The sequence below is a fragment of the Schistocerca cancellata genome, chromosome 2, assembly GCF_023864275.1.
Source record: "Schistocerca cancellata isolate TAMUIC-IGC-003103 chromosome 2, iqSchCanc2.1, whole genome shotgun sequence".
Lineage (NCBI taxonomy): Eukaryota > Metazoa > Arthropoda > Insecta > Orthoptera > Acrididae > Schistocerca > Schistocerca cancellata.
In genome coordinates this window covers 287,458,932-287,474,822 of record NC_064627.1, presented here as the reverse complement: position 1 = coordinate 287,474,822, position 15,891 = coordinate 287,458,932, and the positions used below count along the sequence as shown (strand labels likewise).

The following is a 15,891-nucleotide window of genomic DNA, read 5'->3' as shown; positions in this document are numbered from 1 at the left end:
CTGGATCTATTGGAAAAACGATATTGTCATCGCAATAGTCCATCCTTTTTTTATTTTAACCCTCAAAGGACTCAATCCAATAAGCGCTGAAATGCTGTGGGTGCGTTTTTTAACCTGAAAGGCGTTCTGGGATACTTGTGATGACCAGACAGTATTGTAAAAGCTGTTTTTGGCCTGCCTTCTGGACCTATTTCAATCTGGTGGAACCCACTCCTTAAATCTATTGTAGAAAATAATTTACACTGCCCAGTTTATCCAAAGTTTGTTATATTAGTAATCATATATGCATTGGGTACTGTATGCTCGTTTGAAAATCTGTAGTCGCAACAGAATTTATATTTTCTTGCTCTGCCAGGTGACATCTTTGGCATGATTACTATACTTGCTAACCAAGAACTATTTCTGTGCACTGTTATGCCTTCTTGATATACAAACTGTTCTATTAATGGCTGCAGACGTTTTGCTAACCTACCATGCTTATGGTGAACTGATGCATGATTGCCTTCTGCAAGACAATGCTGTATTATGGGCGTGACTGGTGAAGAACCTTCTGAATTAAACAAATCTCTGTACTGAACTAACAATGACTCCATGACTGATTGATCATTATCCTGTAAGTGACTAACTTTGTTATGTAGTTATGTATGTTATGAAAGTGGAAGTGAGTGAGAGTCAGTGATAATGAGTCTATGGCTATGGCAATGACAAGGAATATTATTTATTTATTTATTTATTTGACTCTTCAGCATCTAATGGCCATTTAGTCAGCTAAAACCTAAGTAAGAGCCATGTAGTGTAAATGACAAATTGATTACATAACAGCAATAAAATTATAACAATATTAACGATTAATATTGTTGTATGGGCACAAATATAAATAACGATTCACATACACATTTAACAAAGGTGTTGAACATCCTGTGTATTAATTTTACCCAGCACAAGTTAACAAAGAAACCTAAAAAAGGAACACTAGAAGCACCACTGTCCACAGCCTTAATTGATATAACTATACATATAAAACAGAGATTAACATGACATTTAACATAGTTCCCAGTGCTGGGTTATAATTACAAAAAGGAAGACAGAGATAATGACAAGAGAAGAGGCGGCAGCAGCAGTGAGAAGGCATGAATGAGATAGTACCAGTAAGAGGGAGCAAGAGTCAGACAGTGACAGTGAGAGAAGACAGTAGTAGTAGTAGTAGTAGTAGTAGTAGTAGTAGTAAACTGTGACTGTGAAACAGATTATAGTTACAGTTAGAGAACTACAAAGACATAATGACTGTGAGATTGGCTGAGTGAATTAGTGAGAATGTGCAAGTGAGAATGATGGATATGTGCGACCTACACTGAGGTGACAAAGGTACAAGATAGCATTATGCACCTATACAGATGGGGAAGAATTGCGTACACAAAATACAAAAGAGCATTGCATTGGCAGAACTACCATTTGTACTCAGATGATTCATGTAGAAAGGTTTCTGACATGATAGTGGCCACACAACAGGAATTAACAGACTTTGGACATAGACTGATATTTGGAAATACATGCATGAGACATTCCATTTTGTAAATCATTAGGGAATTCAGTATTTCTAGATCCACAGTGTCAAGAGCGTGCTGTGAATACCACATTTCAGGCATTACCTATCACCATGGACAATCTAGTGGCCGACGGCCTTCACTTAACAACCGAGAGCAGTGGTGTTTACGTAATGTCAGTGCTAGTAGACAAGCAACACTGCCTAAGATATTCACAGAACTCAATCAGGAACATATGACGAACGTATATGTTAGGACAATGCAGTGAAATGTGACGTAATGGGCTGTGGCAGCAAATGACTGATACGAATGCCTTTGTTAATAGCACAACATTGCCTACAGCATCTCTCCTGAGCTCGGCACCATATTGGTTGGCCCCTATGTTGTTGTTGTTGTTGTTGTTGTTGTTGTTGTTGTTGTTGTCTTCAGTCCTGAGACTGGTTTGATGCAGCTCTCCATTCTACCTTATCCTGTGCAAGCTTATTCATCTCTTGGTCTCACTCTACGATTTTTACCCTCCACGCTGCCCTCCAATGCTAAATTTGTGATCCCTTGATGCCTCAGAACATGTCCTACCAACCAATCCCTTCTTCTAGTCAAGTTGTGCCACAAACTCCTCTTCTCCCCAATTCTATTCAATACTTCCTCATTAGTTAGGTGATCTACCCATCTAATCTTCATTCAAGAAGAAGATTAGAAGATTAGGTGGTTGGACCCTAGACGACTGTAAAACCTGGTCAGATGAGTCCCGATATCAGCTGGTAACAGCTGATGGTAGGGTTCAAATGTGGCACAGATCCCACGAAGCTGTGGATCCAAGTTGTCAACATGACACTGTGCAAACTGGTGGTGGCTTCACAATGGTGTGGGCTGTTTTTTTCATTGAGTGGTCTGGGTTCTCTGGTAAAGCTGAACCAATCATTGCCTGGGAATGTTTATGTTCGGCTACTTGGAGATCATTTTCAGCCATTCATGGACTTCACTTTCCCAAACAATCATGGAATTTTTATGAAAGACAGTGCACCATGTCAGAACGTTCTGGACTATTCGAGTGATTGATTTGGCTAACCAGATCACCCAACACGGATACCATTGAAAATTTATTGGACATAACTGAGAGGTAGGTTGGTGTTCAAAATCCTGCATCAGCAACACTTTCGTGATGATGACGACTACAGAGGCTGCATAGCTCAATATTTCAGCAGGGGACTGTCAATGACTTGTTGAGTCCACGTCACGTTTAGTTTCTGCATTACGTTGGGCAAAAGAAGATTCAACGTGATACTAAGAAGTATCCCTTGACTTTTGTCACCTCAGTGTACAGCGATGAACTAGGGGGTGTGAATAAATTTCAGTTAAGAGAGCGTATGGGGGTGGGAGGTGAGTTGTATGATAAAAAGAACACGAATTTTTTCGCAAACCAAAATTTTTGGGAAAAGTTTTAAAAATGCTGAGCAAGGTAGAGAGTGAGACAGTGGGTACTCCACTTTCCAGTCAGCCTTTTGAAAAGGAGCACGTTGGTCTTTTTTATGCTCTGACTGCATTTTTCCGCTGCCTCTAATGTTGAATCTTCTCTTGAAGAACACTTTGACAATCCCGTGTTGTTCATTTTTTCTTAGGTAAGGGATAAATTAAATAGTCGCATATTTTTGGTTACTCAACATACTCAATGCTTGAAAAAATAAACAACAAATAGTGGTTTTTTTTAACACGGGAGAAATCTAGTGGCTGTGTTGCTTCTGAGCTTTTTAGTAGGAAATCCTATTTCACAGTTGGTGACACTGTAATCATTAATTTTTTCGTTTGTAGACAGAGTGACCAACTTCACGACACTCTCGCCAGATCTAGCGATTCTGAATTCGATCTGGGATCTAGATTTTACATTTTGTGCCATGTCCCATTTCTTGAGTTTTTAAATGCTGTTTAGTGACTAATCTGCAGTTTTTTATAGACTGGCAAGAAATTGCAAGTTTCAGTTGGACATGAAATACGAAATGACTGTCACAATTAACTTTTTTTCATAAAAGCATTTACCTCAGCTTTCATGGTCAACCGCCACCAGGGAAGACCCTGTTTCGTTGATTCAGCTCCCTCCTCCTGGCAACCAATAGAAACAGTATAAAACTGCCATAAGCAATACTTGGTTATTTTAACACTGCATGAAATCATACCTCACACATGTATAATTTGTGTGTGCACGCTTGTGGGTAGGGGATGAGGGCGGGGGGGGGGGTGTTGCTACCCAGTATCTGTATTTATATACATACTCCGAAAGCCACAGTGGAGGGTACCATGTACCACTACTAGTTATTTTATTTCCTGTTCCGTTCACAAATAGAGCAAGGGAAAAACGATGATCTGTATGCCTCCGTATGAGCCCTAAATTCTCTTACATTGTCTTCGTGGTCCTTACACAAAATGTTCTTTACTTGTTTTAATACGAGTCTTAGCTGTTAATTAGTGCATTTTTCTTTTATACTTGCTGTTCATGCCTATATGTTGTCGTTATTAACAGCATTTATTATTTCATAAAAAATTCGTTGTCACAAGTCTAGAGCTGAAAATAAATATTATACACTGAAGCGCCAAAGTTATGTAGCCAAAGTTATGTAAAAAGGCAGAAAACGACGCTGTGGTCGGCAGTGCGTGTATAAGAGCGTGTGTTGGCAGGTTATCAAGATTTAAGTGAGATTGGAGGTGGTGTTATAGTCTGCGAACAAGCGATGGGACACAGCATCTCAGAGGTAGCAATGAAATGGGGATGTTCTCGTACGACCATTTCACGAGTATACAGCGAATATCAGTAATCCGGCAAAACATCAGATCTCTGACATCGCTGCTGCCAGAAAAAGAACTGGACCACCGACAACTGAAGAGAATCGTTCAACGAGATAGAAGTGCAACCCTTCCACAAATTGCTGCAGATTTCAGCACTAGGCCATCAAAAAGTGTCAGCATGAGAAATATTCAACGAAACATCATCGATATGGATTTTCCGAGTTGAAGGCCCATCGTGTACCCTTGATTGCACGATACAAAGCTTTACGCCTCGCCTGGGACTATCAACACTAACATTGATTGTTGATGACTGGAAACATGTTGCCTGGTCGGGTGAATCTCGTTTCAAATTGTATCGAGCAGATGGACGTGTACGGGTATGGAGACAAGCTCAAGAATCCATGGACCCTGCATGTCAGCAGGGGGCTGTTCAAGCTGGTAGAGGCTCTGCAGTGGTGTGGGGCTTGTGCAGTTGGAGTGACATGGGACCCCTGATACTTTTAGATATGACTCTCACAGGTGAAACATACGTAAGGACTCTGTCTGATCACATGCACCATTCAAGTCCATTGTGCATTCCAACGGACTTGGGAAATTCTAGCAGGACAATGCGACACCCCACACATCCAGAATTTCTACAGAGTGGCTCCAGAAAAATTCATCTGAGTTTAAACACCTCCGCTGGCCACAAAACTCTCCAGACATGAACATTATTGTGCATATCTGGAATGCCTTGCAACGTGCTGTATAGAAGAGATCTCCACCCCCTCGTACTATTACGGATTTATGGACAGACCCACAAGATTCATGGTGTCAGTTCCCTCCAGCATTACTTCAGACATTAGTACAGTCTATGCCAGGGTCGTGTTGCAGCACTTCTGCGTGCTCGTGGGGGCCCTACACGTTATTGGGCAAGTGTACCAGTTTCTTTCGCTCGTCAGTGTATTAGGTTGCACAGTAACAATACCTGTCATAATTGAATAACAAAAGCGGCGCATTAAAGTTTAGGGATTACACAGTAGTAGCTGTAGGCCTAATAGAAGGGAGAAAAATACAAATCCATTCTAAAAACTAACGTTTCTAAGGAAGCAGGTATAAGATGGAGGCGCAACACACATAGTAGAGAAGAGGGCATTAACTGCGCTTTCTTCAAATGTGGCGGGGCTATAGCCTGTATTTCATCATACAATAAATAGCGTATCCAGATATTATACTAAAACTAAAAAGCTAACACCATCCAAACAGGCCTTTAAGGGCCAATGGAACCGACTGGCCGCCATGTCATCCTCAGTCCTTAGGTGTCACCGATTGCAGATATGTAGGGTCATGTGGTCAGCACACCACTTTCCCAGCTGCTGTCAGTTATCATGACCGGCGCCACCACTTATCAATCAAGGAGCTCCTCAATTGGCCTCACAATGGCTGAGTGCACCCTGCTTGCCAACAGCACTTGGCAGACTGGATGAGGACCCATCTGCGTGCAAGCCAAGCCTGACATCACTTTGGAGATCTGATGGAAACCGGTGTTGACACTGAGACAAGGCTGTCGGCATACTACGACCAAGAAAGACTTATTTTTTTAGTGTGCAGAACCTTCGATCACGAATTTTCATATTGTGAAGGCTCTAACTTGAATCAATAATTTTTGAAATTTGAAAGCAGAACTGTCAGACCACACAAATTTTAATTTGTGGATATTATGTCAATGCAAAGTTACATATTACCACGAAAAAGTAAAAGAGTTAGTAACATACATCATTCACAAGTGTTTTTAAATACCGCTTCAGCGATTATGATGCCAGGTAGTGGGAGCCATCACATTGAATGCAGTAAAACTAACTATGGAAACTCCCCATCGCACCCCCTGAGATTTAGTGGTTAGATGACCCAGTGAATAGCTTGTCAAAAACTGAACACAAATCAAGCGTGAAAACAGGAAGAAGGTGTACTGGACTGTGAAGCAAAATAGAAACAGTGAACAGTCCAAGCTCAAGATTTGCAACATTGAGCAAATTTGAACTGCCGAAGTGTTGCAGTTATGTGGTCATGGTGCTGGACTGCAATAGGGGAGGCCTGTGTTTTTCCCCACAAAATTATAAACTGTCCATCCTGTCATTGATAGATCTGTACACTGTATTCAGATTATTGTCATGGTGTAACATCAATTTGCAATAGCATGCTGTAAGGAAGGGACCTCCAGATGTATGTACCTTCTATTTGCCTCACACAAGGACCACATATTATTCCTCTTGAATTCCTTTGTTGCAACATAGCAACATCTGTTTATTTGTTTTAATTTCTGTGAAAGATCTATGCAGCATCTCACCTACTCTTACCATTCATCACATTTACTTGTGATGGTAATATATTCTTAGCACATGATCCACATTGTATAACCAATGTATAGTATGACAACTGCCAAGACTATGGGAGAACAGACAGATCCGTTACTGGACAGACAGTTGATAGATTTGTGGAAAAAAGGCATAAAGGAGATCTGAACACGAATCTACCACTTTACTGTTCAACACCATGACCACACAACCATAATGCTATGGCTTTTGCAGTCTGCTTGGTGTTGTATATTGTAAGTTTGGACCATTCACTGTTTCTATTTTGCCTCTTTTTTCACAGTTCAGGACACGTCTTTCTGTTTTCATGCTTGATCTGTATTCTGTTTTTAACAGGGTATCCACCGAGCCATTTCAACACTAAGTCTAAGGTGAATGTGATAGGGGGTTTTCTTTGTAACATACACTTTTAAACACTGTGGAAGCAGTTCCTTTTATACTAATTTCCTCAGAACACTGATTTAAAGGCACTCTGGAGCTTAGCTGAAAGAATGTGATGTTTAACATCAAACTGCACAAATAAGTGAAATGTTGCAATACAACTGTGAACTGCTGTGGTCTCGAGAAAATTTTCAGTCTACTCTAAGTACACTTATATGTTTCCTGTACCATACAGAATCGCAATGGTACAGCACCCTAAGCATATTAGGGAACTGACGTACATCAGATGACAATGAAGAAGTACAATTTCATATGATAACTTTTCCTCTGTTAGATGGTTTACATTATCACACGATAGGGGTAAACAACATAATTTCTGCAATTGCAGTTTTGTGTGCCTGTTCATAGTCACTGTGGGCATCCCTTTTTGTCAGCCACATGAACCAGAGTTGCCCTGTGATACAAGGACATACATATTTTCCCTGGGTTACCACCACTTGACACCAAAAGCTTAATGTTTAATTTATCAGCACTCAGGGCCTTAGTTCTTAGCATGGAGTCAAAGCGACAGTAAGAAAATAAATTTAGTTCTCATTCGCTGCTTTAAGAAGGTGGTTAGTATTAATAAAGTTATTGAAAAGGGTAAACTGCAGTACCTGCAAAGATTTGGAACAGAGTGGCTAAAAAATGAACACTATAAAAAGTGGTTGTGTATGGTGGAGGGAGACAACACAAAGTGCTATTATAAGTATTTTTAAAGTGCATGTTTAGGCATAATTACGTGATTTAACTATCAAGCATAAAAAGGCAGAAGCACCTTTCTGTGATCCACATCAACACATGTTACCATTCAAAACAATGAACATTGCAAGTGGAGACACAAATTGCATTATTCATTTCAAAGCAGTATTCTTTCAGAGTAGTGCGTTTTCTATAAACTGAGTTTTTTGTATAGAAGGGGTGCCAGTGAACTGAAGTTACACAGTACAAAATGTGCTGCTGTCATTTGCAATGTCATAGCACCACATTTTGAGGAACAGTTGTTAAAAGGTATTGGTAATAAGGTTACTGCTTACTCATTGATAAAAGTAATGATTGTTCAGTTGTAAAATTATTAGGTATAGCCATCAGGTACTGTTCACAAACAAAGAAATGCATTGTTACAACCTACTTGCAGTTAATGCAACTTAATGAATGCACCACTGCTGCTGCTCTTATCTCAGCCTTAAGGACTTGTATAAAGGGCAAATGTTTTAATTTTGCGAAATTAATGTCAATTGGGAGTGACAGTGCATCGATGATTACTAGTGTCAACAATGGCGTGTATGCCAAGCAGAAATCTGAATTTTCTCGCGCGCAGCTAATTAAATGCATGTGTCATTCTGTACAGCCAGAAATTTCCCATGACACTGCAGAATTTCTTGCTAGGAACTTAGATTTTCTAATCAGAGAAACCTACAAGAAGTTCTCTCATTTGTGAGTTGGGCAACTCGCATACAAGTATGTGTATGGAACAGTTAATGAAAGAGAACTCACTTTGAAAATTTAAGTGCAAGCGAAACTCATCGGCTGTTCATCACTATGTTTAAACTGGACCCCAAAGCCGGTTTTCGTAGCATGATTTTTCAATACCGCTTCTGGTTGGTCACGTAAACACTCAGAAATCGTTTTTGAAATCCAGATCTAGTTGTCGGTTTTCTATTCTCACACTCGATTTTCGCTCCCTTGTAAACGCACAACCGTTTTTTAAAAGTGCTTCGGTTGTCAGATTACGTCATGTTCTCAAAATATTCAGCTAATATGGATGGAGTTACTTTTATTTATTTACTTACTTATTTTGTTATTTACTTGTTGTGCAGTAAAGGAGAACCAGAAATATTACACTGAGCATGAAGCTGTCTACCTCTAGCAACTAAGTGCAGAGAAGTAGCGACTGTGCTAACTAAATCAGAACAGCTGTTTTCCATATGTAACTGGACTAGCAAATCCGCTTCACATCAACACGTAAACATGACAGCAACAAACGGTTACTGAAATTCGGTTTTCGTCTTTCAGATGTGTCGCATGTAAAGGTAGAGAGTTTCTGTAGCAGCGAACAGAATACTTAAACAGTCACTTGAGCTGAAAACTCATTTTAGTGTAGCTAGAATCAGTAAGCGTTGTTATCCCGAAGAGATCTGATACCAAATGTATGCAGACCGTCGTAATTATTTATTTATTGTTTTTCTTAAGTCGATACTCTAGAGTGTTATAGCTAGTTCATACGGCAAACTAAAACTTTGAAAGTGAAAATCAGGATCCCACAAAACTTCTAGATGATTTATTGCTGCTTATTAAATCTCTTATGTACAGTAATTGTGCTTCCGGATTAGATAGTAAACAGAAAGAACTGAAAGATCGTTTGGATACAAAACAGTACTTTGGCAATGAATTTGACTGAAGTGTCTCCTGAAATATTTCTTCAGAGAGTTGGGAGGGATATGCGTGAACGGTGTCTGTCTGGGCCTGTAAAACGGTCTGTATATGGAATATCATAACTGTTTACAGGCGGTAAAGATATATTAGCATCTGTTGAATCACAGTGGAAAAATTTACGCAGCGTAGTGGCAAGAACTGAATGACAGATTAGATTAGATTAGATTAGATTAATACTAGTTCCATGGATCATGAATACGATATTTCGTAATGATATGGAACAAGTCAAATTTTCCAATACATGACATAATTAAGTTAATTTAACAACATACTTAAGTTATTATAACAACTTTTTCATTTTTTTTGTGTTTTTTATTTTTATTTTTTTAAATATTTTTTTTTGTTTTTTTTTTTAATTTATATCTAAAAATTCCTCTATGGAGTAGAAGGAGTTGTCATTCAGAAATTCTTTTAATTTCTTCTTAAATACTTGTTGGTTATCTGTCAGACTTTTGATACTATTTGGTAAGTGACCAAAGACTTTAGTGCCAGTATAATTCACCCCTTTCTGTGCCAAAGTTAGATTTAATCTTGAATAGTGAAGATCATCCTTTCTTCTAGTATTGTAGTTATGCACACTGCTATTACTTTTGAATTGGGTTTGGTTGTTAATAACAAATTTCATAAGAGAGTATATATACTGAGAAGCTACTGTGAATATCCCTAGATCCTTAAATAAATGTCTGCAGAATGATCTTGGGTGGACTCCAGCTATTATTCTGATTACACGCTTTTGTGCAATAAATACTTTATTCCTCAGTGATGAATTACCCCAAAATATGATGCCATATGAAACAACGAGTGAAAATAGGCATAGTAAGATAATTTACTAAGATGTTTATCACCAAAATTTGCAATGACCCTTATTGCATAAGTAGCTGAACTCAAACATTTCAGCAGATCATCAATGTGTTTCTTCCAGTTTAATCTCTCATCAATGGACACACATAAAAATTTGGAATATTCTACCTTTATATGCTTCTGATTAAGGTCTATATTTATTAATGGCGTCATACCATTCACTGTACGGAACGGTATGTACTGTGTCTTATCAAAATTCAGTGAGAGTCCGTTTACAAGGAACCACTTAGTAATTTTTTGAAAGACAGTATTGACAATTTCATCAGTTAATTCTTGTTTGTCAAGTGTGATTACTATACTTGTATCATCAGCAAAGAGAACTAACTTTGCCTCTTCATGAATATAGAATGGCAAGTCATTAATATATATTAAGAACAACAAAGGACCCAAGACTGACCCTTGTGGAACACCATTCTTGTTAGTTCCCCAGTTTGAGGAATGTACTGATCTTTGCATATTATGAGAACTACTTACTTCAACTTTCTGCACTCTTCCAGTTAGGTACGAATTAAACCATTTGTGCACTGTTCCACTCATGTCGCAATACTTGAGCTTGTCTAGCAGAATTTCATGATTTACACAATCAAAAGCCTTTGAGAGATCACAAAAAATCCCAATGGGTGGTGTTCGGTTATTCAGATCATTCAAAATTTGATTAGTGAAAGCATATATGGCATTTTCTGTTGAAAAACCTTTCTGGAAACCAAACTGGCATTTTGTTAGTACTTCATTGTTACAGATATGTGAAGCTACTCTTGAACACATCACTTTCTCAAAAATTTTGGATAAAGCTGTTAGAAGGGAGATTGGACGGTAATTGTTGACATCAGATCTATCCCCCTTTTTATGCAAAGGTATAACAATAGCATATTTCAGTCTATCAGGGAAAATGCCCTGTTCCAGAGACCTTTTACACAGGTGGCTGAGAATCTTACTTATCTGTTGAGAACAAGCTTTTAGTATTTTGCTGGAAATGCCATCAATTCCATGTGAGTTTTTGCTTTTAAGCAAGTGTATTATTTTCCTAATTTCAGAGGGAGAAGTTGGTGAGATTTCAATTGTATCAAATTGCATAGGTATGGCCTCTTCCATTAACAGCTTAGCATCTTCTAATGAACACCTGGATCCTACTATATCCACAACATTTAGAAAATGATTATTAAAAATATTTTCAACTTCTGACTTTTTGTTTGTAAAGTTTTCATTCAATTTGATGGTAATACTGTCTTCCTGTGCTCTTGGTTGACCTGTTTCTCTTTTAATAATATTCCAAATTGTTTTAATTTTATTATCAGAGTTGCTGATTTCAGACATGATACACATACTTCTGGATTTTTTAATAACTTTTCTTAATATAACACAGTAGTTTTTATAATGTTTGATAGTTTCTGGGTCACTACTCTTTCTTGCTGTCAGATACATTTCCCTTTTCCGGTTACAAGATATTTTTATACCCTTAGTAAGCCATGGTTTGTTACAAGGTTTCTTACAAGTATATTTAACTATTTTCTTGGGGAAGCAGTTTTCAAGAAAATAGTTAAATATACTTGTAAAAAACCTTGTAACAAACTATGGATTACTAAGGGTATAAAAATATCTTGTAACCGGAAAAGTTAAATGTTGTGTAGACGTGTAATATTATAGACTCCAGAGAAAAAAATCTTTTCCAGAAACTAGCAGATTTCGCGGTAAATGTTAATCACTCCCACATTCTAATGCAGATGTCGAATGTATGTTCAGTTTTGTAAATAAGACGAAATCAAAAAAAGTACAGGATGAAAGTGAGGACATTACATTGCGTATTGTGTGACAAATATGCACTAAAAACGGAAAGCAACGGTTGCTATTCATATGAAATGCCGAAAGAGCTGTCTCAAAGGATAAGGGACAATCATGCAACTCTCTATCAACAACTTCAACTTGAGAATCAGCTTTAGCTCTATTCTTTGGACAGCGAATTCGAGGAAATATAATTGAGCACGAGGTGGTGACAGCAGAGGATAACAACACGTTTAAACAAGAACCCTATGTTTAATTTTAAGACAGTGTTACAATTTTAGTACTTACTGAACTAAAACTTATTAAAATCTATATTTGTGTATTACACATTCATTTGCACGTTTTGTAACATATTTGAGCGATAACTTTTTCCTATGTTTATTATATGCACAGTAAAATTATTTATTGATGTCAAAAATGTAGCGGCTTTCTAGAGATTTTTTATGTTCAAAATGGTGACAGGTAGAGCTCTCAAGTTGGTCACCCTGTTCAGGTTTTGTGTGCCGTAATACGTTTGTACGGTGGACAAATGGTTAGGTGAAATTACAGTGAAATCAGACCTTTAGTTGCTTGCAGGCGCTGATAAATAACAACCGGGACAGTTGAAAAAAAATGTGCCCCGACCGGGACTCGAACCCGCGACCTCCTGCTTCAATTGGTTAGGTTTCATAACTTTGGAAACGAAAGGAACTCTTTGTGGAAGGAGGAAATATTTTATAATAAAATTTTCGCGTAGGGGATTGCTGTGTTGATATATATTTAAATCGTTAAAACGCATGCGTTCATTCTACCAAATTCTGTAGTATGGCGATGAAGTTGATTTCAGCTTGTAGAGCGTAGGTATCTCAATCTGAAATGTGTTACGTCAATTAATCAAGGACTTTCACCTCGTGTCATTAATACGATAAAAAAGATAACAATGATACGCAAAGTTTGACTTGAGATCCATAGTACAATGAGGCGCACTTTTTGATGCGATGACTTGTCGTGAGGTATGTGTGTTAATCGTCTGCTACTGTTTGTTGTCGTTCAAGGAAGTAAATTACCGATATTAATAGCAGAAATTTGACATGTGTGCATCGTTTGTTGTCACTCGTGCGATTGTGTGGCAAAATTTAACTGAAGACTTAGTGGCGGGAAGACGAGATACGTTTTAAAAAGGCTCTCGGGATTAAATCCACTTCCGACTTGAGTATGTTGCCCTATTGCATGCGAAGGTTTTGTAGTACCGTTAATGTTATGTAGCTGTCAGTGATCGCAGTGGTTTTTTTTTCATAAACTGTCAAATTACTTTTTGGCAAGGATATACAAAAAGGATGAGTTGCTTATAAACCAAGAACTGGTCATATTTGAAGAAAAAATTGTTAATCCGAGCTTGCAAAATAAAATTATCTTCCCTTTGACACAAACTAACTAATTACTATATGTAACTTTGTTTCCTTCCACCATTTGTTGTGTGTGCCTGTTCACATAAAGCCAAAGCATGTTTGGAAAGTCCACAGGATAGAATCCTCAGTGAGTACACAAAAAATTAACCCTGTCGCGTCTCTAAATGCAGTTTTAATGGCTATCACAAACTGAAAATACTTGCTCGTACCTGAACTGTAAGTTTATCGGACCATGTGTAATCTCCTGCCTTCAGTTCGTTTTCCAAAAACTTCTTGCTTTAAATTTTGTCTTTTTAGGTTTAATAATACATTCGTGGCACTACAACTACTGAACATGTAACTTTGTTCATCAGTAACTCTCATGTTGGAGAGTTATTTGTGCTGACACATTAAACGTTTTTGAACTAAGTGCAAAGCAAATGCATAAATAAAGTGTTGCCAATTCTTAAACAGCTTTAGTCATTTTCTTTTTCCTATGTTTATTCCACTCTGCCTTTCAAAAATCACAAATCCCATATGCTTTATAGTTGTCAATAGTTGTGCGTTTGAAGGATTTTTGACAGTCTTTGAAAATTGCCGATTTGCTTCCAGAAATTAAGACTACAGTCAAGTAGAAGAATAATGTATATGAAATTGAGTGGAATATCTTATAGAGATAATGCACTGACAGTGACCCTTATGCATTTTGTATGTTAAGTTTGAAAACACTTCAAGTATTGTGGTACTTGACCTGAGGTACCCAATTTGAATCCTGTTGCAGGAAGAAATTCTAGTTTAAATATTATGCTGAAGGGAGGAGAGCTGCTGTTTCAAAGTCCCTAATCACCAGATGATTTACTTAAGTCCTGGCTCAAACCAAATCCTCTACAGTCTCTTGTGGAGTCAAAAGTTATGCCTGATCCATAGTGCTGTTTGAGAATAAAAGAGCCATAATATCACTAATAACTACCACAACAGCAATTAGTTTTGTGGTCTGTGAGCATGCCCCCGCTGTATCCAGTTTTTTTGCAGCCAGTCACTTTTCAGGCTATTGTAATTACAACTATTATACTGGTTGTTGGGACCTGAGCCTTCTTTTGTTCTTTTCATCTCTTCCCATCCACATATATTTAAAATTGTCATGCTTTCTGAGTACATGCTCATTCCAATTTTTTATCCTCTTTAATTACAACCAGTAGTTGCTTTTCTTCTCCCACTCTCCTCGGTGTTCTCAGCACCTCTTCATTTATCACTGTCCACCAGTTTGGCTTTATTTTCCACACCAAATCCACATTTCAGAAACCTCAAATTGCTTCATATCTTCTTTCCTATTCATGTAAGTTTTGGCTCTATATTGTTGGACACTCCAGAGAACACTTCATTAATCATTTCCGTAATCTTGTTTACACACAGCGCAGAAAATGCCTTTGGATAATACCAATTTTGCTGTTGCTATTTCTGATTTAATGTCTGTTGTTCCACCAGTTGATTTAGTCTCCATTTAACATTATTTTTATCCTTTCATCTTGTCTTTTTACTTTAATTTACTGATTGCTAATTTTAATCCTTTTCAACTTTTTTGGCCATCTCCACCACTTGTTGGAGTTTGTAGCCACTCCGGATTAGGAAAACCGTATTGTCTGTGAATCTTGAGCATTAACTACATTTTTTGGCCTCTTGAGTTTTACCCTCTTGATCGTTAAAAAACATTTAAAAAAATGTTTCAATGTATGTTGAAGAGTGTAGATGATAGACAAAAACTTTGGCTCTACATAATGAAGAGTGTGAGGTCATCACATGAGCGCTAAAAGGAATCTGTTGAACTTCGGTTACACAATAAATCAGTCAAATCTAAAGGCCATAAATTAAACTACATACCTAGGAATTACAATTGTGAACAACTTAAATTGGAAAGAACACATAGAAAATGTGGGGAAAGCAAACCAAAGATTGTGTTTTTTCGACAGAACACTTAGAAAATGTTACTGATGTACTAAAGAGACGGCCTACACTATGCTTGTCCGTCCTCTTTTGGAGTATTGCTGGGCAGTCTGGGATCCTTACCAGATAGGATTAACGGAGTACATTGAGAAAGTTCAAAGAAGAGCAGCACATTTTGCATTATCATCAAATCGAGGGGAGTGTGTCACTGACACAATACAGGATTTGAGGTGGACATAGTTCAAACAAAGACTTTTTTTGCTGTGGCTGAGTTTTCTCACAAAATTTCAATCACCATCTTTCTCTTCCGAATGCAAAAATATTTTGCTGACACCGATCTACATAGGGAAAAGCGATCATCATAATAAAATAAGGGAAATCAGGGCTTACACGGAAAGATATAAGTGTTCATTT

General features: G+C 37.8%; 1 protein-coding gene across 6 annotated transcripts in view; it reads left to right on the top strand.

Moving 5' to 3' along the window:
* Window positions 1-15,891, top strand: part of LOC126161638 (alpha-methylacyl-CoA racemase) — a 149,973-nt gene that overhangs the window by 46,097 nt on the left and 87,985 nt on the right. Inside the window, exon 1 of one of the 6 annotated variants that reach the window (XM_049917601.1) lies at window positions 12,693-13,005. The exons of 2 other annotated variants lie outside the window; for them this stretch is intronic. In XM_049917601.1, coding sequence (XP_049773558.1) covers window positions 12,974-13,005 — 32 coding nt within the window. In that variant the 5' untranslated portion in view covers window positions 12,693-12,973. 3 more of the 6 variants (XM_049917602.1, XM_049917606.1, XM_049917604.1) reach the window with 3 other exon arrangements.